The sequence below is a fragment of the Notechis scutatus genome, chromosome 3, assembly GCF_049901735.1.
Source record: "Notechis scutatus isolate UNSWTSFEM ecotype Mainland chromosome 3, rNotScu1.2, whole genome shotgun sequence".
Taxonomy (NCBI): domain Eukaryota; kingdom Metazoa; phylum Chordata; class Lepidosauria; order Squamata; family Elapidae; genus Notechis; species Notechis scutatus.
This window is the reverse complement of record NC_142011.1, coordinates 62,367,126-62,385,429: the sequence shown is the minus strand read 5'-3', so window position 1 is coordinate 62,385,429 and position 18,304 is coordinate 62,367,126. Positions and strand designations below refer to the sequence as shown.

The 18,304-nt window shown below is 34.3% G+C and overlaps 1 protein-coding gene across 9 annotated transcripts in view; it reads right to left on the bottom strand.

Moving 5' to 3' along the window:
• Positions 1-3,365: 3,365 nt before the first annotated feature.
• The window catches only part of ELAVL4 (ELAV like RNA binding protein 4), a 143,707-nt gene continuing 128,768 nt past the window's right edge, over positions 3,366-18,304 (bottom strand). For 7 of the 9 annotated variants that reach the window (XM_087960248.1, XM_087960247.1, XM_087960249.1 and 4 more), the window contains 4 exons: positions 17,231-17,384; positions 16,463-16,688; positions 12,700-12,738; positions 3,367-9,008 (listed from right to left, as the gene is read on the bottom strand). In XM_087960248.1, the coding sequence (XP_087816374.1) occupies positions 8,681-9,008; positions 12,700-12,738; positions 16,463-16,688; positions 17,231-17,384 (747 nt within the window). In that variant the 3' untranslated portion in view covers positions 3,367-8,680. Of the gene's footprint in view, positions 9,009-12,699; positions 12,739-16,462; positions 16,689-17,230; positions 17,385-18,304 lie in introns of all 9 variants that reach the window. The other 2 variants (XM_087960242.1, XM_026665837.2) reach the window with 2 other exon arrangements.

The following is an 18,304-nucleotide window of genomic DNA, read 5'->3' as shown; positions in this document are numbered from 1 at the left end:
AAGCCATTCTGCCACACTATCATGCCGGAAGCAACAGCCCACACTCAATATATTAAAGAAACTACAATATTAAATTGCAACTTTCATCTCAAAAAAATGTTACATACACATCTTTAGGTGCAGGAAGTACTAAGTCATCTATTCACAACAATTTGCTTGCTGAACTTTCGAAGTTACAACAGCACTAAAAAAAATGACTTATGACCGGTTTCACACTTTGGACCGTTCCTGCATCGCCATGGTCATGTGATCAAAATTTGAGCGCTTGGCAATTAGCATGCATTTATGACAGCTGTACTGCAAAGCAAAGTCAGTGCGGGAGGTCCAGATTCGCTTGATCACTTGCATGATTAGGTAACCACTGCAGTGATTTGCCTAACTATGGCAAATAAAGTCTGTAAAATGGGTGCAACTCACTTAATCCCCGTCTTGCTTAGCAACAGAAATTTTTGACTCAGTTCTGGTCGTAAGTCAAGGACTGCCTGTACTGCATTATTCTGCCTAATGCTGCTTTTTAACTTATTGTGTTATTTTTAAATAAGCTACCCTTTAATAGAGTTACATACATTTTACACAATTCAGTGTAGCAACTCACATTTGTCAGAATGCATCATTATCACTAATAATAGTTCAATATTTTCAAATGATTGAAAAATGATTAGAATAGAAAAATCTTACATGAAAATGGTATGGAAGAGAAACCAAATAAAGATAGGAAATTCCAATGAAGTGGGTAAAATGTAAACATCTGAAGAAAATCAAATGTAGCTGAGGATGTACTTTGTTTTAAAAATATCAGAAACTTAGTAGCATTCAACTAAGACATTTAAACATAAATAACTGAATTACTGACATAATTATATATCATAATCAGCCTTCTTACCAGAAAGAGATGTCAGCTGAAGACGTATTCAGGATCAATAACATCTAACAAAAATGAAGAGCAGAGATAGACTTGTAGCAGCTAAATTGTCAGTAATGTGAACTGATAATTAATAACTGTTATCTGTTTAGCTGAAATAAACTAGAAAGCCAATAAAATAGAGAAGTTGGTTAGACAACAATGCCAGGGATAAGGACAGCAAAGATACCTTTTGTTCAGCAATCTTCTAAGGCTAATTTAAAAGTTAATAGGAACTTTAAAAAATTCATTTAAACCTGGTGAGTTGTGATGTCTTTTCGGAAGCAATCTTCTCGTATATAGGCTGATTGGTGGGCACTGGACCACATCTTTTTAAAATATTCTTCTAATAATTTATCATAGCTATAGGCGAGAGTTGTTTAAATAAATGCTGCTTACATAGAATCAGCACTTTTGTAAAATGAAACGTTGCTTTATTAGCTTACTTAAATGTTTGAAAAAATAAACTGGTCAAGTAGCGATGACAGCACATCATAATGTTAAATATTAACATCTTGGCAAATTGTAAGATGTAGAGGTTGGCTATTCCTTGTCCACACCCAAAATGTCCCCCCACCCCACAGTACTTAATTTAAAATGGTACCATTTAAAATGCATTCCTCTACTATCGGTAGAAGTGAACTTTTGGATTCAATCTTGAGATTTTTTTACAAAAAAGCTAAGAAGGTATGACTTTTTGATTGGTAATAGCAGGAAGTCGCAAAGTATTTTCTTAACGACAGAACTTAAAATTAGAATCTCAAAGTATTTTAAGAAATTGATAATTTGATAATCTATTTCAAATTACTAATGGTTTTCACAAATATAACAAGTTATTTACATCTCAAGTAAAATATATCAATATTGTCCTGAATGACGTGAACAGTTGATAATTATACTTTACAGTGACCATTAAAGATTAGTAAATTTACAGATCTATATTTTTTTGTGCACAGATCCCCAATATTGGAAGGTTCCTCTAATCCATAATAGGGCAATTTAAGGAAAACCAAATAGTGTGATTTTTTTTTTAAATTTCCCCTGTGGTCTTCATGATACATGATGATAAAGAAAGGAACAGCAGTGGGTGGAGGAAGGAAAATATGATTTGAAAATATGAGCTGAAATGAGAAATATAGTATATACTATGTAACTGACCTTCTCATCTTTCTCCTGATTGTGAGGTCCTGGAATGCTGTGCATGTATTTAAAAAAAAAAGGACTACAAGGATGAAAATCTGCAAACAAGAGGATGGAAAAAAATCTAACTTTCAGTGACATCTACGGAATAAGGAAATCAAGTTAGGTGGGAGGTACTACTTAGAACAGAACATAGACTGTTGTTAGGACAGTTAATCCAATTCTATTTTAGTTCTTCTGTGTAAAAAAACATTAGCTACATTTATGAGGAAAAATGCAGTCTTCCAATGGTCTCGTGAGTACTGGCACTCTAAAAAAGGACATGTTTCTATCTTATGAAAAACCTCTCACATCAACATTTCATAGTTACGCACAACATATTTTTCTTTACAATGCAATAAATAATGTTATTTAATAAGGCCTTGAACAGTGGGGAAAAAAATCTTTATTTTCCAACATGAAACTAATTATTCTCACAATTATGGCAGATATCTTGCAGAAAGATGTGTTCAGGTAATTCTTGACTTACAACCACAACTGAGCCCAAAATTTCTGACGCTAAGTGAAATATTTGTTAAGTGAGTTTTGCCCCATTTTACAACCTTTCTTGCAACTTGATAAACCATTGTAAACATGAGTCATTTGCCAAGCAACTGAATTTTGATCACGTGACATGGGCATGCTGCAATGGTCATTAAGTATGAAAAATGGTTATAAGTCACTTTTTTCAGTACCATTGTAACTTTGAACAGTCACTAAATGAACTGTTGTAAGTCAAAGATTACCTGTATTATCTTTATCAAAAGTTCTGAATATTACTACACGATCATCTAACATATTGTTCAATTTTTTGGCCACCAAAGTAGTTTTATGAGGTGCATAGGAAAGGACTAGAGACAAACATGGACATATGTTTTACTTTTTTAAGATGAAAAAATAAATATATAAACAGAAACGAAATTTCAAGATAAAGTACCGCTTTCTGGAGACAGATATGGTAGATGCAAAGGAAGTTAAAAATAACCACTATCCTGTTTTTCATGGACTTTTTAAATCACACATATAATTTAACACTTCTACCAACTCTAAAAAACATATTGTAGGGTTAAAAGTTTTAGAAGAGAAAACTTCGTACCAAATCCAAGTTTAAAACCTGTGAACTTTGGGTTATATATTTTTCCGGGTTCTAGTTTATCCAAATAACTTGACTCATGGCTATCACTTTTGTCTACCATGCCATACTTACACATTGACTGTAAATGTACAATGACTTTAGGCATGCTCAATATAGGGATTTGAAATCATCTCTTTATTTTGCAATTTTATTTTTCATTTAAAAAGTCACATAGTAAATGTTTTACACTCAGTGCATAGCTGCCTTCTAAAGAATAACTAGTTTGCTGGTTTCTAGTTTTGTTTCCATAATTAGAACACTGTATTTATGATACAAAATATTTCAAACACCAGTTAACAATCTTACTTCTCACTTCCGTGGTGAAAAGTCATGCAACCAGGATTACAACGTCTTCTTCTCACAAACTACTTTTTAATATTCATACATGGGCCAATTCTGATGCAGACAATCTTGTATCTGTTTTCAGAATTCATCTCTTGTTGTCTGGTAAATTAGACTTTGATTCAACCATCTCAATGATGCACAGAAACTCTGAAAAAAGCAAGCTAGTTACTTGATCCTTTAAATTGCTTTTAGTGCATATGCAAAAATTCTTTCCCCTTCTCATGTTTACACAGCTGGAATATAAACACAGCAAGTCAGGTAAGAGATAATGTTGCCCTGTATAAGCACAATAAACTCTCCTGCACAAGGACAGTACCTTTAGATGTTAGAACAATACAGGTAGTCTTCAAGTTATGAACATTAGTTTAATGAACATTCAAATAGTACTAAAAGGTGATTTAAGACAAGTCCTTGCACTTATGACCATCATAGCATCCCTGCAGTTATGTGATCAAAATTTGGGTGCCTGGCAACCAGAATGTATTATGACAATTGGTGTCAGGGGATGGAAGGCTCACACAATCATCATTTGCAACCTTTTCAGGGAGCTTCTGACAAGCAAAGACAATGGAAGGAATCAAAATTTGCATAATGATCGCAGCAAAAAGGTTGTAATATTATGTGCTACTCACTTAAGGACTGCATTTTTTTGCAAGACGTTCCAGTCCTGATCGTTGTGGTAAGTTGAGGATTACCTGAATATGCATGTACAGTCTCTAGCATTATGTGAATGCACTGATGAATACTTGAAGAACTATTAATTGTGGACCAGGCATCTGCTATTGATTTCTGTGGGACTCAAGGCATAAGGGGAAAATAACAGATTTTATACTACTTGTATGATGGATTTCCACCTTGCAGAAGTAAACAGCTGATGTTGCAGACATACTTAATAGATGATGCCAGAAATTACTTTGTTATGGGCTTCAGACCTTTTCAAAATATACAGTCAACAATTCAAAATACATTCATATGTTACTTAGTTTATTCTATTACATTATTATGAGGAACGTTGGCTCCTCGTTGGATTATAATATTGAAGTTTTTATTCTACTCAAGGATTTCCACATGTATTCATCTGCTACTGCCTTTGAATTATTTGTTATTTTTCTAGAACACACTTTTTAAATGAAAAATAAATATAAATGCATTATTTAACATATTTGAAAACAAGATTCTTTCAATAAACTTTAAATGTGATTAAGTAATCTGACAAAAACCTCTTTGTAGTTCATCACATATGCTCACTATTCTTTCCTTTATCATTAGCTACAATTACTGTTATCATTAAAATGCAGCTTTTGGCAGTAGCCGTCAAAGTCACTCTTTAAATGATTCAATGGTTGCTTATAGTTTCTCTCTACAAATTCTGTTGGAGGGGCTTGTAAACTTCTATTCCGGCCTTCAAGAGATTCAAGAAGCTTCTATTAATCACAGCATGCTTTCAGATCAAATTCTAGTTCAGCTATGATAATACATACAGTGCATTTTAAAAATCAATAGAGCAGCAAAATGGGTGAGAGAAGTAGGCAGATTTATGGTGAAAGGCGGTGGCAGGGAGAGAAGGCTGCTTTCTTGGCGCTACCAGAACTGGGAATAAGAAGTCTTGATTTCTGAGGATCAATTTTATCCTAAAAGTTACCCATCTTCCTTTAGAGATGCTTTATGTTTTAGAATCTTAAATGCAGATTTGAGGCCATTTAAGTACTGTGATTGTAAAATGATTTATCATACTGAATTCTGCATTCATGATTGTTCAGTAGCTATTAAACCGATGTCGTAATTTCTTTGTGAAGAGAAGTCCCCACCACCACATTATATCTAGAAAGGGTCAAGTCAGGGAGATCAGCCAGTTGAGAAATAAAACCCGATTATTGATTGTAGCAGCACAGAATATTCTTCAAATCCGTCTCATAGTTGTTACTCACTTTTATGTTTTTATATATTTATTTTCCCCTTTCTTTTTTTCCTATCTTGTTTACAACAGGATTTGACAAACATGAAAGACTGTTTCCAACCTTAACGTATGTTTGTTTCCATTCAATAAATCATGCAATTGCAAAATCTTTGAAGTAATTTCTTCCTGTTCCACAAGCAGGTGTACTTCCCCACAATAGTTGAAGTGTAGTTGGGAAATATAGACTTTAATCCACTGTATGTCAGAGCACTAGTTGCAATCACTGCAACCAAACAAAATCTAATTACAAAATGTAGGTCTGTGATGAGATGTTCTAAAACGATGGGGAAAGGTCTCAGCATGTTCAGGTCCATTCTCAAGATACATCCTTAAAAAAAAATGTCTGAGGCTTCCTTTCTAAGAATATCTTTCCACCCTAATCTAAAATATTTAAAAGTTGTGAAATCACGTTTCATGAAGACTGAACAGAAGTTCTTCTTTCCTTGTCAATCAAGAGAATGCTGGAAAATTTGGAGGATAGGAGAATGGAAAACCCAATTTGACAGAAGAAGATATGGAAGGGAAGAACAAGGAAAATGATATAAGCATTATGTGTAGCTCTTCTCCACCCATGCTTCTCTGTTAAAATACAAACAATTGCAGATAAGGTATGATGCAACATTCTGGAACCTCTCTTGTGATAATCACAATTAAATGTCTCGAAACTACTGGATCAGGAACTAATATAATGCATCTGTTGTTATTAAGATGCCTGGCACACATTTTAAAAAGTTGGCAAGTACATAGTCATTATACACACTTTCATTTATAGTGTGGATAATTTAAATACAAACAATTCAAATATAACATTATGAAAAAAATATTTATAATACTTCTCTCTAAATAATCTAATGGGAAAGTTAAACAAGAAGTCTTACATTATAACTAAAAAATAAAACTGCTTGGTTCTAGGAAATATTTATTTTTCTTTCAAATAATTAAAACATATTGTAGAGAAAAGTTCTGGGCATGCCATCACCACTTATACTTAGAAACTGCATCAAACATTTCCCAGAAAATTCTGTTCATTCATTAAGAGATGGTGTAGAAAAGTTTTTTCCCCATATACTGAATTATGGTGTTTTAATTTTTTGCTTGCTTGTTTAAAACTAGAATCATTTGAACAGGTAAATGAACAATGAAACTTAGGGAGCGCCCTCTGCTTTGAAGCTGGCTTATAAAATATTTGCCCCTTCTCTGTGCAGCAAAATCGGTATCACTTAGTTGACAAGCAGTTAGTGAGTATAAGCATGGGAAAAAATACACAAAAAAAGCCTGGGTTAGAAAGAACTGTAACATTTTATTACCATTAAGACTAAACTGGTATTGAAAAGTTTTTATATAACAAGACAAGAAAAGCAATAGCAAATTTAACTATCAACTAGATTATGCATAGCGAGTAACTGTTTCTAGTACTCAGGGAAGAGCATGACTTCTTTTGTTTTAAATATATTAACCATACAAAGCACAAACATACGAAAAGGATCAGTGCACTGGACATGGGAGAGCTCTCCCTCAGTCATTTTGTTCCCTTAGCTCTGTTTTCCCCAATCTGAATTACATTAAAATAAAGAGTCAGGTTTTTGTTTCTATTGTGCAGTAAGAAAAAAAAATATTCACAACAAACATGACAATATATCAAACAATATTTCTACACAAGTTACCTTGATACCTCTTGCCACTTAAGTATCATAAGAAAACATTTTAAGACATATACAAACAAAACTAGCAAAGTGTTACAACTTAGAATAAGTTAACAAAAGAAAAAAAAATAACTTTATATATATATATATATATATTTATATTATATATACACATACACACACAACAAAATGACACAATAATATGCTTCTTCCCATAGTTTAAGTAAACAAATAAGTAGACTAGCCAAACTAGCAATATTTGATTTTGGCATATGCGTCACATCAGCAATTAAATAAATAAGTGTTTCAAGCAACATAAAGAGTGTCTCGAATGTGCCAACAAAGCCCAATTTATATCAGCATGGGCTAAAAAGTGAATCTGAAAATTCTTAACAAATGAAAAGCAAATGTACTTTTTCCTTCTAAACACATTACATTTAACTATGATACTAAGATATGTAAATAATTTGTAGCACCTACTGCTTGAACAAAGGAAGTTTTTGATTAAAATTAATTTTTTCCAAAACTTTGTTCTGCTGATATCCCATACTGATGACTTAAAGAAAAACCATCCTGCAACTCATCTCCTTGCTTTTGGGTTTTGACTGTGGGTAACTGTGTGCCTGGGAAGAATACTCTCCTGTATTTAATATTTTATTACAAGCTATGAAAAGATACGAAGATCATCTGTTTGTAGCCCATCCTTCAAAAAACAATCTACTTAATCCAGTTTAAAACACACATCTTGATCTCTAAAAAGTTACCAGTGCAGTATGAACATGACAAAGTTGTCAATTTCCCCTAAATTAGCCAGTCAAAATATTTTTTTTCTCAAATCCAGGTTCTCTTGTAAAAATTCTTTATATTTTATAAAAATAGATTTTTCTTGAAACCCATTTTCAGCAAAGAGACCACCTCTTTGGCAACATTGTTAATGTTATTTAAACTGTTATGTCATCAGGTATCCCCCCTTTTACCTTATCCCTAACAGAAGACTGTTTAGTTCACATGATACAAAAGAAAAAAGGAAAAATAAAAAGAGTTTTTTTTATTATTTTTATTATTCCTCTTTAATTTATGCTGGGGGTTTACCAATCTGATTGAATCAAACATTTTGGAAAAAAGAGCAACATCTTCTAATTCCAGTGGTTTGTAAAAATGATTTTAGGTTTTTCATTTATTTTCAAATGAGTGAATGGTCATCTTAAAAAGATCTACCTTCAAGGAAGGTAGTAAAACTAGCTGGCTGGGTAAAAATCCCTGCACTTTGTTATTTATGTATATTATATTCAACAACAACAGCTATGAAAGAACATTCAATGCATCAAAGATTTTTGTTTTTTTTTCTAAGCATTATAAAATCCTTTTCCTGTTCACAAGATATCCAATGTTTAATACTTAGGCAACACTGGCTTATAAAAGTCCATGGTTGAGTATAAGCCTTGAAGAGTTTTTGTTTGTTTGTATATATATTTATATATTTATATATATTTATAATAATTATTATTAGGATATGAAATTCAGGATTTATGGGTTTTGTTGGTTTTAAAGGAAACTTGCAATACTCGGTCTCCTAAGCGGTATCCATTAAGGCTGGCAATGGCCATAGCAGCTTCATCGTAGTTGGTCATGGTGACAAAACCAAACCCTTTGCATTTGTTGGTATTGAAGTCGCGGATCACTTTCACATTATTGACTGCTCCAAAGGGGCCAAACAGCTGCCACAGCACACTTTCATCTGAGTCGGGTGATAAATTGTAGACAAAAATACACCATCCAGTCCCAGTATGGCCAGGAATATTCATTCCCACAAGGCTTGTCATTCCATCAATTGTGATTGGAGAAAACCTACCAGATTAATGGTGAAGAAAAGAAAAAAAAGACAGAAAGGAAAACCAACCTAAAGATCAATTTTCAAACATGACATTTTTGATAAAAATCAATTTCAGAACTTACTCCTAAATCTGTGAATAATTCATATCATGTATAATACCCAGATATCGTATAAATACACTCCATGGAGAAAACAGTGAAACTAATGATCTCTACTGAAAAGAATGTAGTTAGTGATTTAAAAACCCTAAAATTTACAACAGGTTTTTCTATTTGTGAAAATGGTGCAATGAAAATGTATATGCATATGGGGGTGTACATAAATTCATCCAATAAATGTACTGGAAATGATGAGGATCCTAGAAAAACTATGGCATTTTTCAATTGGTCTCCCACCAAATCTGCCACAAATTTATGGTATATAACAGAGAAATTCTCTCAGTTAGAATAATATATGTGTGTATGTGTCCTCTCATACGCTAAAATTGATAACTTGCTTGTTTTCTGTCAGATTTATTACAGGTAGTCCTTGATTTACAACAGTTCATTTAGTAACCATTCAACATTACAATGGCACTGAAAAAAGTGACTTATGACCGTTTTTCACACTTACGACTATTGTAGCATCCCCATCATCATGTGATCAAAATTTAGACACTTGACATCTGACCCATATTTATGATGGTTGCGACCTTCTAACAGGCAGTCAATGGAGAAGCCAGATTCACTTAAAAACTGTGGCAAGAAAGTTTGTAAAATGGGGTAAAACTCACTTAACTGTTTCACTTAGTAACATAAATTTTGGCTGAATTGTAGTCATAAGTCAAGGACTACGTGGATTTACCATACAATCAATATAATAAAATCTAGCATTTCAAGTACAGTTCTTAGATTGAGATGATGAAGAGCCTTTCATGTTTATCTGTATTATATGTAATCTTTAAACTTTTTTTCTGTTCAGGAGTTCTGTTGTCTACTTCAAAACATCACATAAGAATAAGTCTATACTACCTAATTGTGCAATAAAATATATTTACAGCTATCCAGAAATCAAGGGAGTGAAAAGTGGTAATTGTAAAGCTTGATACTGTGTTCAGAATGTTTAAAAACCATTGTTGCAACATAAATTCAAACACCATATGTTAAGTTTTGAATTGGTCATCACTTAGTTTAATCATCTGCATTTAGCTTTAAACATACACTGACAATTCTGAAGTTTACAGAGTTATCTGTGGGAAATTTGTTGCATAATAATAGTGCAATTTTTCTTCAAAATATTCCCACTGTACTCAGAATTAGTGTTTATTTTGTGTTATTTATATCTTTCCTCCAGGAGCTCACATTTCCCAATTTAAGCTCAGAACTACTAGTAGGCTAAAAGACAGCAATCAGTCTGAAGACACTACCTTCAAAGCTAGATGGAATTTATATGTAGATTTTCTGAGGACTAGAACAGCATTTGATCCATACCTCATTTGGTCTTATGTAGTATTGACCACTACAAGAGGAAAAGCCATTAAAAATAACTACTGTATTATACAATACACTGGCAATAACTTCGTTATTTGTGATTGAACAACAATTCATAATTCAAATTACATAAAATTGTGATGTGTAACTTTCTTTTCATTTCAAATTGATGAGAATAATAGCCGTGATGCTAAATATAAAGAAGCAGAAATCCCATTGCAATTTTTAAACAAGAAGCACGTCAGTAATGGCATGAATAACCTTTAATCAGAAAAATAATTCCATGAATCTGGTCCCCAGAGGATTTCTTATGATATACATAAACACTGTGACATAGAACTGAGATTATTTATCCAAAGTTTTCCTTTAGTTTACTATTATAATGCAAACTTGGTAATAAACAGAAACAAAGGTAGGCTAAAATAGCTAAAAACACATAGACGGATAGGGCACAGATTGAAAAGAAATATACTATAAAAATGGGATAAAGGGATAAGGAAATAATGGTATGGATTTAAGGAAAGGAACTGTAGATGGCAGCACTACGCCATCCATCCCAAAAAGCAGGGTAGAGCTGGTTAGTACATGGTTAGGATACCAGAGCTATAGGTCATACGGAAGAGACAAAACAAAACAATCAGAAGGAGCAATGGCAAAAAAAAAACAAAAACCTGTCATCCTATTGCCAAGAAAAAAAGAGTTGAGCTTTGTTCAGGAAATCTTAAAACTATTTTTTTAAATAACTTTTTTCTTTTTCTGAATCACTTAACTTCCACATAACCTGTCTAATCTAATTATAGTTCCAAAATGAAACTGAAATAGCAAACCACAAGATTCAGAAGGATGATTATATTCCCTGGCTGTTCCTTCAAGTTCCAGCAATATTTGGAGATGTGAGAAAGACTACTGAATCTGAAGTCCTCCAAACCATTTCAAAGTCACTAGAGATAGCACATCAAAACTCTTTTGAATCAGATCAGCTCTCTGAAGGTTATACAGCCCTATTCTTTAGCCACTGCTATTTCTGTCAAATGCTATTTATAAAGACACGTTGTCATTTATTTTTTGGCACTTAGGAAGCAACTGTTCTTATCAATCCAGCAAACACACACACACACGCACGCACCCCGCTATTTCCTTTTGGGATAAGCAACATTGTATAAGGTACAGAACTCAATTCAAACCAATTCAAGGTTACATGAACTATGAAATCTTGTACAATCACCAATGAAAAAGTTATTGCTAATTTTCTGAACCATAGAGATTGAACTGTATTTATCTGGGGGCATGCCTACAGTAGCTAAAACTTATACTTACCAGTGTTTTTGCTGTTCCCCAAACAACCTGGAATAATCTATGTGTGAGGATGTACATACAATGTAAATATGCAAAGAGATATCATATATATTGTTTGTCTGCAATATTACATATTTCTGGAATACTTACTCTTTTTCAAGAGAGAAACAGAGCAAATGAATTGGCATCTTTGCTCATAACTTTTGTACATACATTATCATGCTACAGTAAGGATGCAAGGCCCTTTGTCCTAGATATGAAGCATTTCTGAGCTGTAAATATGTGAAGTAATCCTTTTGTGATTTGTGTTTCTTTAAGTTCTGTACTGATATATATATATATATAAAACAAAGAGCCATAATAATATAACCTTTAAAAATTGAATTAAAATAAAATCAAAATCAGAACAAGCAAACTATTAACCAAAAATAGAAAAATCACAAGCTCCAAATTACTGGAAACACTGTTAAACCTGTAACAAAGAAAACCTGGATCTGATTAAGGTGCATACAGTTACAGTTTAAGAAAAATAAGAAGAAAAGTTATGGGCTCCCTGAAATACTTAGCCAATATTAATTTTAACCATATTTGCAATTATAAATTTATACTAAATGTCTATTAAGAAACTATTAATAACCCCCCCAATTATTAAACAAAATAGTTTTGGAATCAGGATACTTGTATCTGTTGCACCCAAACCATCTCAAAAAACCTGTAACAACAGAAAACATGAAATAAAAGATTTGCACATAACTTTTGTATGTGCTTGTGCTCATTGTTAAAGAAAATGAACTGAAGTCCAAATGAAAAGACAGAAAACGTTTGGCATGCTGGTGGAAAAAAAGAAGGAATTAAAAACAAAATAAAGTTAGTGATTAAAAAAAATTATAGCACCAATCTGTGCCAACATGGACATCTGGCAATCTGGAATTCTAATTACCTCTTTACGCCATAGGCCATATTAAGCAAATTGTCCAGCCTGAAAAGAGAAGGAGGGTCCCTGGGTTAATGTCTCACAGATGGCAAGATTGCTCAATGGAACTTTTATTAATAATGCTCCATTTTCAAAGAAGGAATTTCAACATTATCCAGTGGGACTAATCAATCAGCAGCTATAAACTACAATCAATTAATGCCATTTTAGATGTTCTAGTAATGAAGATAAGTAACATTTCACAATCTCAACATTAGAGAGCTTGCACAGAAGAGTTTTGTTGTGGCTTTGTTTTCATACACTATTAATATGAACTGTAACAGCTATCATTTGTTCAACTATTTATGTTATTGCTATTCAACAGCTGAATACAATTATGCCAGAAGAATAAGAAAACATGCTGTCTTTATCTCTTTTAAGATTCCAGGTTATACCTGCACACTATGTATATATACAGGCAGACCACCAGTTACAACCATTTGTTTAATCATGGTTCAAAATTACAATGACCTTGGAAAAAGGTGACTTATGACCCGTCTTCAAAGTTACTAGTGTTGCATCTTGTGGTCACGCTATTGCAATTTGCAATCTTCTCAGCTGGTTTCTTATGATCGGGGTAAAATTCTGGTTCTAAATGTAATTGTAAATGGAAGACTGCCTATTGGGGGGGAGGTTGGTTGGGAACAAGCTTCTTTTAAATATCTGTCAGAGCAGACTAGCTCAATGTTAAAGAAAAATGAAAATGTTTATCTTGATCCATAAATAATACTAATAAAGATTTTCCCTATTTCCCTATTTAATTAGGTCAAGTTTATTTATTTATATGCCAAATTTGTATAGTCACTATCTCACAAGAAACAACTCTGGGTGGTGTACAACAATAAAACATGTCAAAAAAACCCACCTATAACGTTTATTAAAACATTAAAAAAGCAAGAAAGTAAATCAACAAAGGAGCCATTCAAGATCTCACCAGTTCTCTGAGACCCCAAGGCCTGATGACAAAACCAGGTCTTGAGGGACTTCTGGAAATAAGTAGGAATGGAGCTCAAATCAGTTTGGAGGGGAGTCACACACTCTGGCAGAGAAGCAATGTTTCTTCAGGCCTATTGAGTGTAATTCCCTAAAAGGTGGGACCTGCAACATGCTTCTTTTGCCAGATATGATTGGACAAGCAACTGTAACTGGGGAGAAGTGGTCCTCCAGATAAACTGGTCCTATGCCATGGAAGGCTTTAAAGTTAAAATTGAACTTTGAACCCAGAAGCAGACTGGCAACAAATGCAACTTGCGAAGGAGAGGGTATTGTGTGCTGTTCTAGAAACACACATAACTAAACACACATAACTGCCTGTGCGGTTACATTATGTTTCAGCTAAAACTTCTAGATACTCTGCAAGAGCAGTACCATGTGAAGCACATTACAGTAGTCCAATCAAGAGAGAGTTTAGGTTGAATGACTGTGACCAGAATCCTCCAATCTAGGAACGGGACAAATTGGTCACAATGTGAAGCTGTGCAAAGACCTCCTTCAAGCAAGAGTTATGAGTCTAGGAGTATCCCCAGGTTGGGCATTGGGTTTGTCTGGGGCAGTGCACACCCATCCAGCACTAAAGATGGCATAATCCTGGAACTGGCAAGCCCAAAATTCAAAGCCACCCAGCCTTGCCAGCATTCAGCCGAAGCCTGTTGTTTCCCACCCAGAACCTCAAAGCTTCCAGGTGCTGGATAAGTCATTCATGGCATTGCTTAATTTGCCAGTGGCATAGACACCGCATATTGATCATACCATCACTCTATAGTGATGGATGAGCTCACCCAGCAGCCTTATAAAGATTTCAAATAGGAGCTGAGAGAATACTGATCCCTGCAGCACCCAACATAGAATGGGTCTAGAGAAAGATATCTTCTTCCCAATAACTTAATTTTTTCTCAGTGAGTGGTCTTTTAAGAAATCGAAAAAATCAATTATATGGACCTAATTTTACAAAGTATCAAGGAATTCCATAATTTGGCTGTAAATGTTTAACACACTATGTAATATTTTAAATCTTTGAAAAAGTATGTTGCATAAAGCATTTCTTTAAAGTATAGATATCCAGCACTGCTACCAATGGGATATATGTCATGCTCTACTTTTTGGGGAAAAATATTACTAATTATTATATTTAAGGTGCAATCCAGTGGATTTTTAGAGAAGCCCCCATCCTAAGGGTAGAATCACTTTTAATTCAAAAAGTGTTCTAATAGAACACTTATTTGGATTAAACCTGTTCTAATAGTACCAAACAACTGTTGCTACACACAAGAGATGCAAAGAAATGACAGCAAATTTCATGACTCGACAGTGTAGGTCAGGGGTATCAAACTCAATTTCATTGAGGGCCACATCAAGGTTGACTGACCTCGGTGGGCCAGATGGGCATGGCCAGCTCAATGACTTGCAGCCCTTTTGCCAGTGAAAACAGAGCCTGGGAGGGCTGCACATGGTTCTTCGTTGTTTTCAAGGGGGCCCCACGGGTCAGATCTAAGTATCCTGTGGGCAGGATGCGGCCCGCAGGCCTTGAGTTTGATATCCCTGGTGTAGGTAATCCTTGCCTTATGTCCAAATCAGTACTGGAAAATTAGTTAAGCAGTGTGATTGTTAAATGAAACATCATATGATCGCACCTGGATCACCATTCATTAAATGAGACATCACGTGACAAGAGGCTTGCAACTTTCCTTGCCAGCTTCCTCACTGTCCTTGCTTATCAGAAGCTAGTTGAGAAGATTACAAATGTGATCATGTGAGCCAGGACGGTGTTATCATTGTAAATGAAAACCAGCTGTCAAAAGCTAAGACTCCAATCATGGAGACTATAGGGATGTTGTGATGGTCGTAAGTACGAGATTGTAAGTCACTTCTTCTGATTGTAAGTCACTTCTTCCAGTGCTGCTGTAACTTTGAACAGTCACTAATGGTTGTAAATCGAGGACTACCTATACATGGAATTCTTAATACGAGGGTCATGAGCCATGGTGGCGCAATGGTTAGAGTGCAATACTGCAGGCTATTTCTGCTGACTGCCGGCTGCCTGCAATTTGGCAGTTCAAATCTCACCAGGCTCAAGGTTGACTCGGCCTTCCATCCTTCCGAGGTGGTAAAATGAGGACCCCAAATTGTTGGGGGCAACAGGCTGACTCTGTAAACCACTTCAAGAGGGCTGTAAAGCACTGTGAAGCAGTATATAAGTCTAAGTGCTATTGCTATTGCTATCTGTCCTCAAATTAGCAGAAGTATCATAGTCAATTCTAGTTCACTTAAATTATATTCAACTGGTCTTGGTACCAGTTGACTCATTGTTACAAGTTATCTGAAAAACCAAGTTCAATTGTTGAAAAGGCTGCCAAGGAATAAAGAATATTTAGGAACAGATTTTTTCTGTCCAACTTTAATAACACTAATAAAGATTTTCCTATTTCTTTTTACGACAAAACTATTTACTTATTAACTAGGAAAGTATATAGTTTTACTAACTGTTCAAGGGAAAAATTTTAGTGTTTGCTTCTAAGTTTCTGATAATCACATCCTTGTGGAAGGGGATTTTTTAAAAAAAACATTCTGTAAAGTATCTTGTAACTGCTTTGCAACATTTGGCTGAATGTTACATTCTGGCTACAGTTGAAAAATCATCCATTTCCATAGGAGTTACTTTTTTAAATCAAATAATTAGTTCAGCTTTAATAATAATAAATCAAATTGGAGAGGAATGCAAAGAGAAAACTACCTGAATCTCTGAGCCTGATGGTGAAGAGGTCCAGGGTAGCGTCTGTTGGGAGACTGGTACAGCTGGGAAAGGAGGGCTTGGCTTGTTTTTTGACTGGGGTTATTAGCAAACTTCACAGTAATCGGTTCTGTAGCACCACTTGGCTTTTGGCCATTAAGTCCCTTTATGGCTTCTTCTGCCTCTATTCTCTTATCAAAACGGATAAATCCCACACCACGGGAAACACCTGGAATAAAAAAAGAATATTTAAAAATGAAGAAAAAGAAAAGAAGTCCTCTAAGGTTCTTTCCAACTCTGTTATTCTATTAGAAACAATACGACTGGCTAGGTAAATTGATTTTCAAAGATATACAGTATAAGATTTATGCATACTGTAATGTATACAACTTTTAAAAATAAGAGACGATTATGTATCTGCTTTCACTATGTAAGGACAGAATATCAGATATTCCCACATCTTTTTAAAGTGTAATTTCTTTATTCATTCCATCCTTTCCCTGGAGGGCAAATTTTATTCCAGTAGGTGACCAAAATTTGATGATACATTTGTAATGTCCTTCAGAGCACAGACTAAATTTCAAATGGTATATTGGGACTAGAGTCGACATGTGGCCTCTTTTTATCAATAAAACTGAAATATATGTAACTTTAAATAAGCAACATTAAATTATACAGTTAACTTCAGTATAATCCCTTCCAGAAGCTAAATAAAGATATGAAAAGAATTAATTGAAATTTAGACATTTTTAAACAAAAATCTTTTTCAACCTGTTACTTGATCAACCAGAATTCGTGAGGTGATGATGCGCCCATATTGCGAGAAAAGCTGCTCTAGCTCTTTCTGGGTCATCGTTTTTGGAAGGCCGCTGACATACAAATTTGCATCTCTGATTGACGCTGAACTTGGACGGGCATAGGAAACCTAGAAGTTAAACAATATTCAGTTAAATGAAATATTATTATTTTTGGAGAAAAGCTTTAAATGACAAATAGTTAGAAGTCTATTTTTAAACTGTATTTTCACAATTTCTTTAAAATAACTTCACATCATTCTATAGGCTCTTCTACAATAAATTGATAAGAAAAAAAATTCTAAGGACAAAAAGAAATTTGGAAATAATTTAGATGCATACCCAAGGGCCTCTAAAGGGCCAAAATAAAGTAACTGAAGCCGAGTAGATTAAGATATACTTTTCCATATTGATGGAAATTTATAGCTTTGTAATTTACTTATACATATTTGGGATACTTAAAAGATTTACCATATACTGCATAATCTGAATAGTACACGAATATACCTAATTCAGAATTAGTGCTTTTCAGAGTTGACTTTTTGCAGATAAATGTTTCCCCATATATATTAGTATTAAAATGGCACTCTCTATCTGGCAATTATATATACAATAATAACTGCAAAATTGAATTTGGATCAGTCTCTGGGTCCAGAGATTTACTGTTCTGAGCTTTCGGACTCATGCTGGAGCCCATCTTCAGGGAATGTCTCTACTGGAATACGTGGTTTGGGTTGTTCTGTGAGTCGTGTTTATGTGATGCCTTCCTATTGGCTGATTGGTATGTTGATGTCTGGCGATTGGCTGTCATTTCCTTGTGGGAAAGAAAACCAACCAACTGACAGTCAACAACACCCATCAGCCAACAGCAAGGCACCACATAAACACGACTCACAGAACAGCCCAAACCACGTATTCAAGTAGAGAAATTTCCTGAAGATGGGCTCCAGCATGAGTTCGAAAGCTCGGAAGAGTAATTCTATTCTCTGGTCCCAGTGACTGACCCAAATTAGATTTTACATCATTATCCTGGGACACATATATTTGCCTT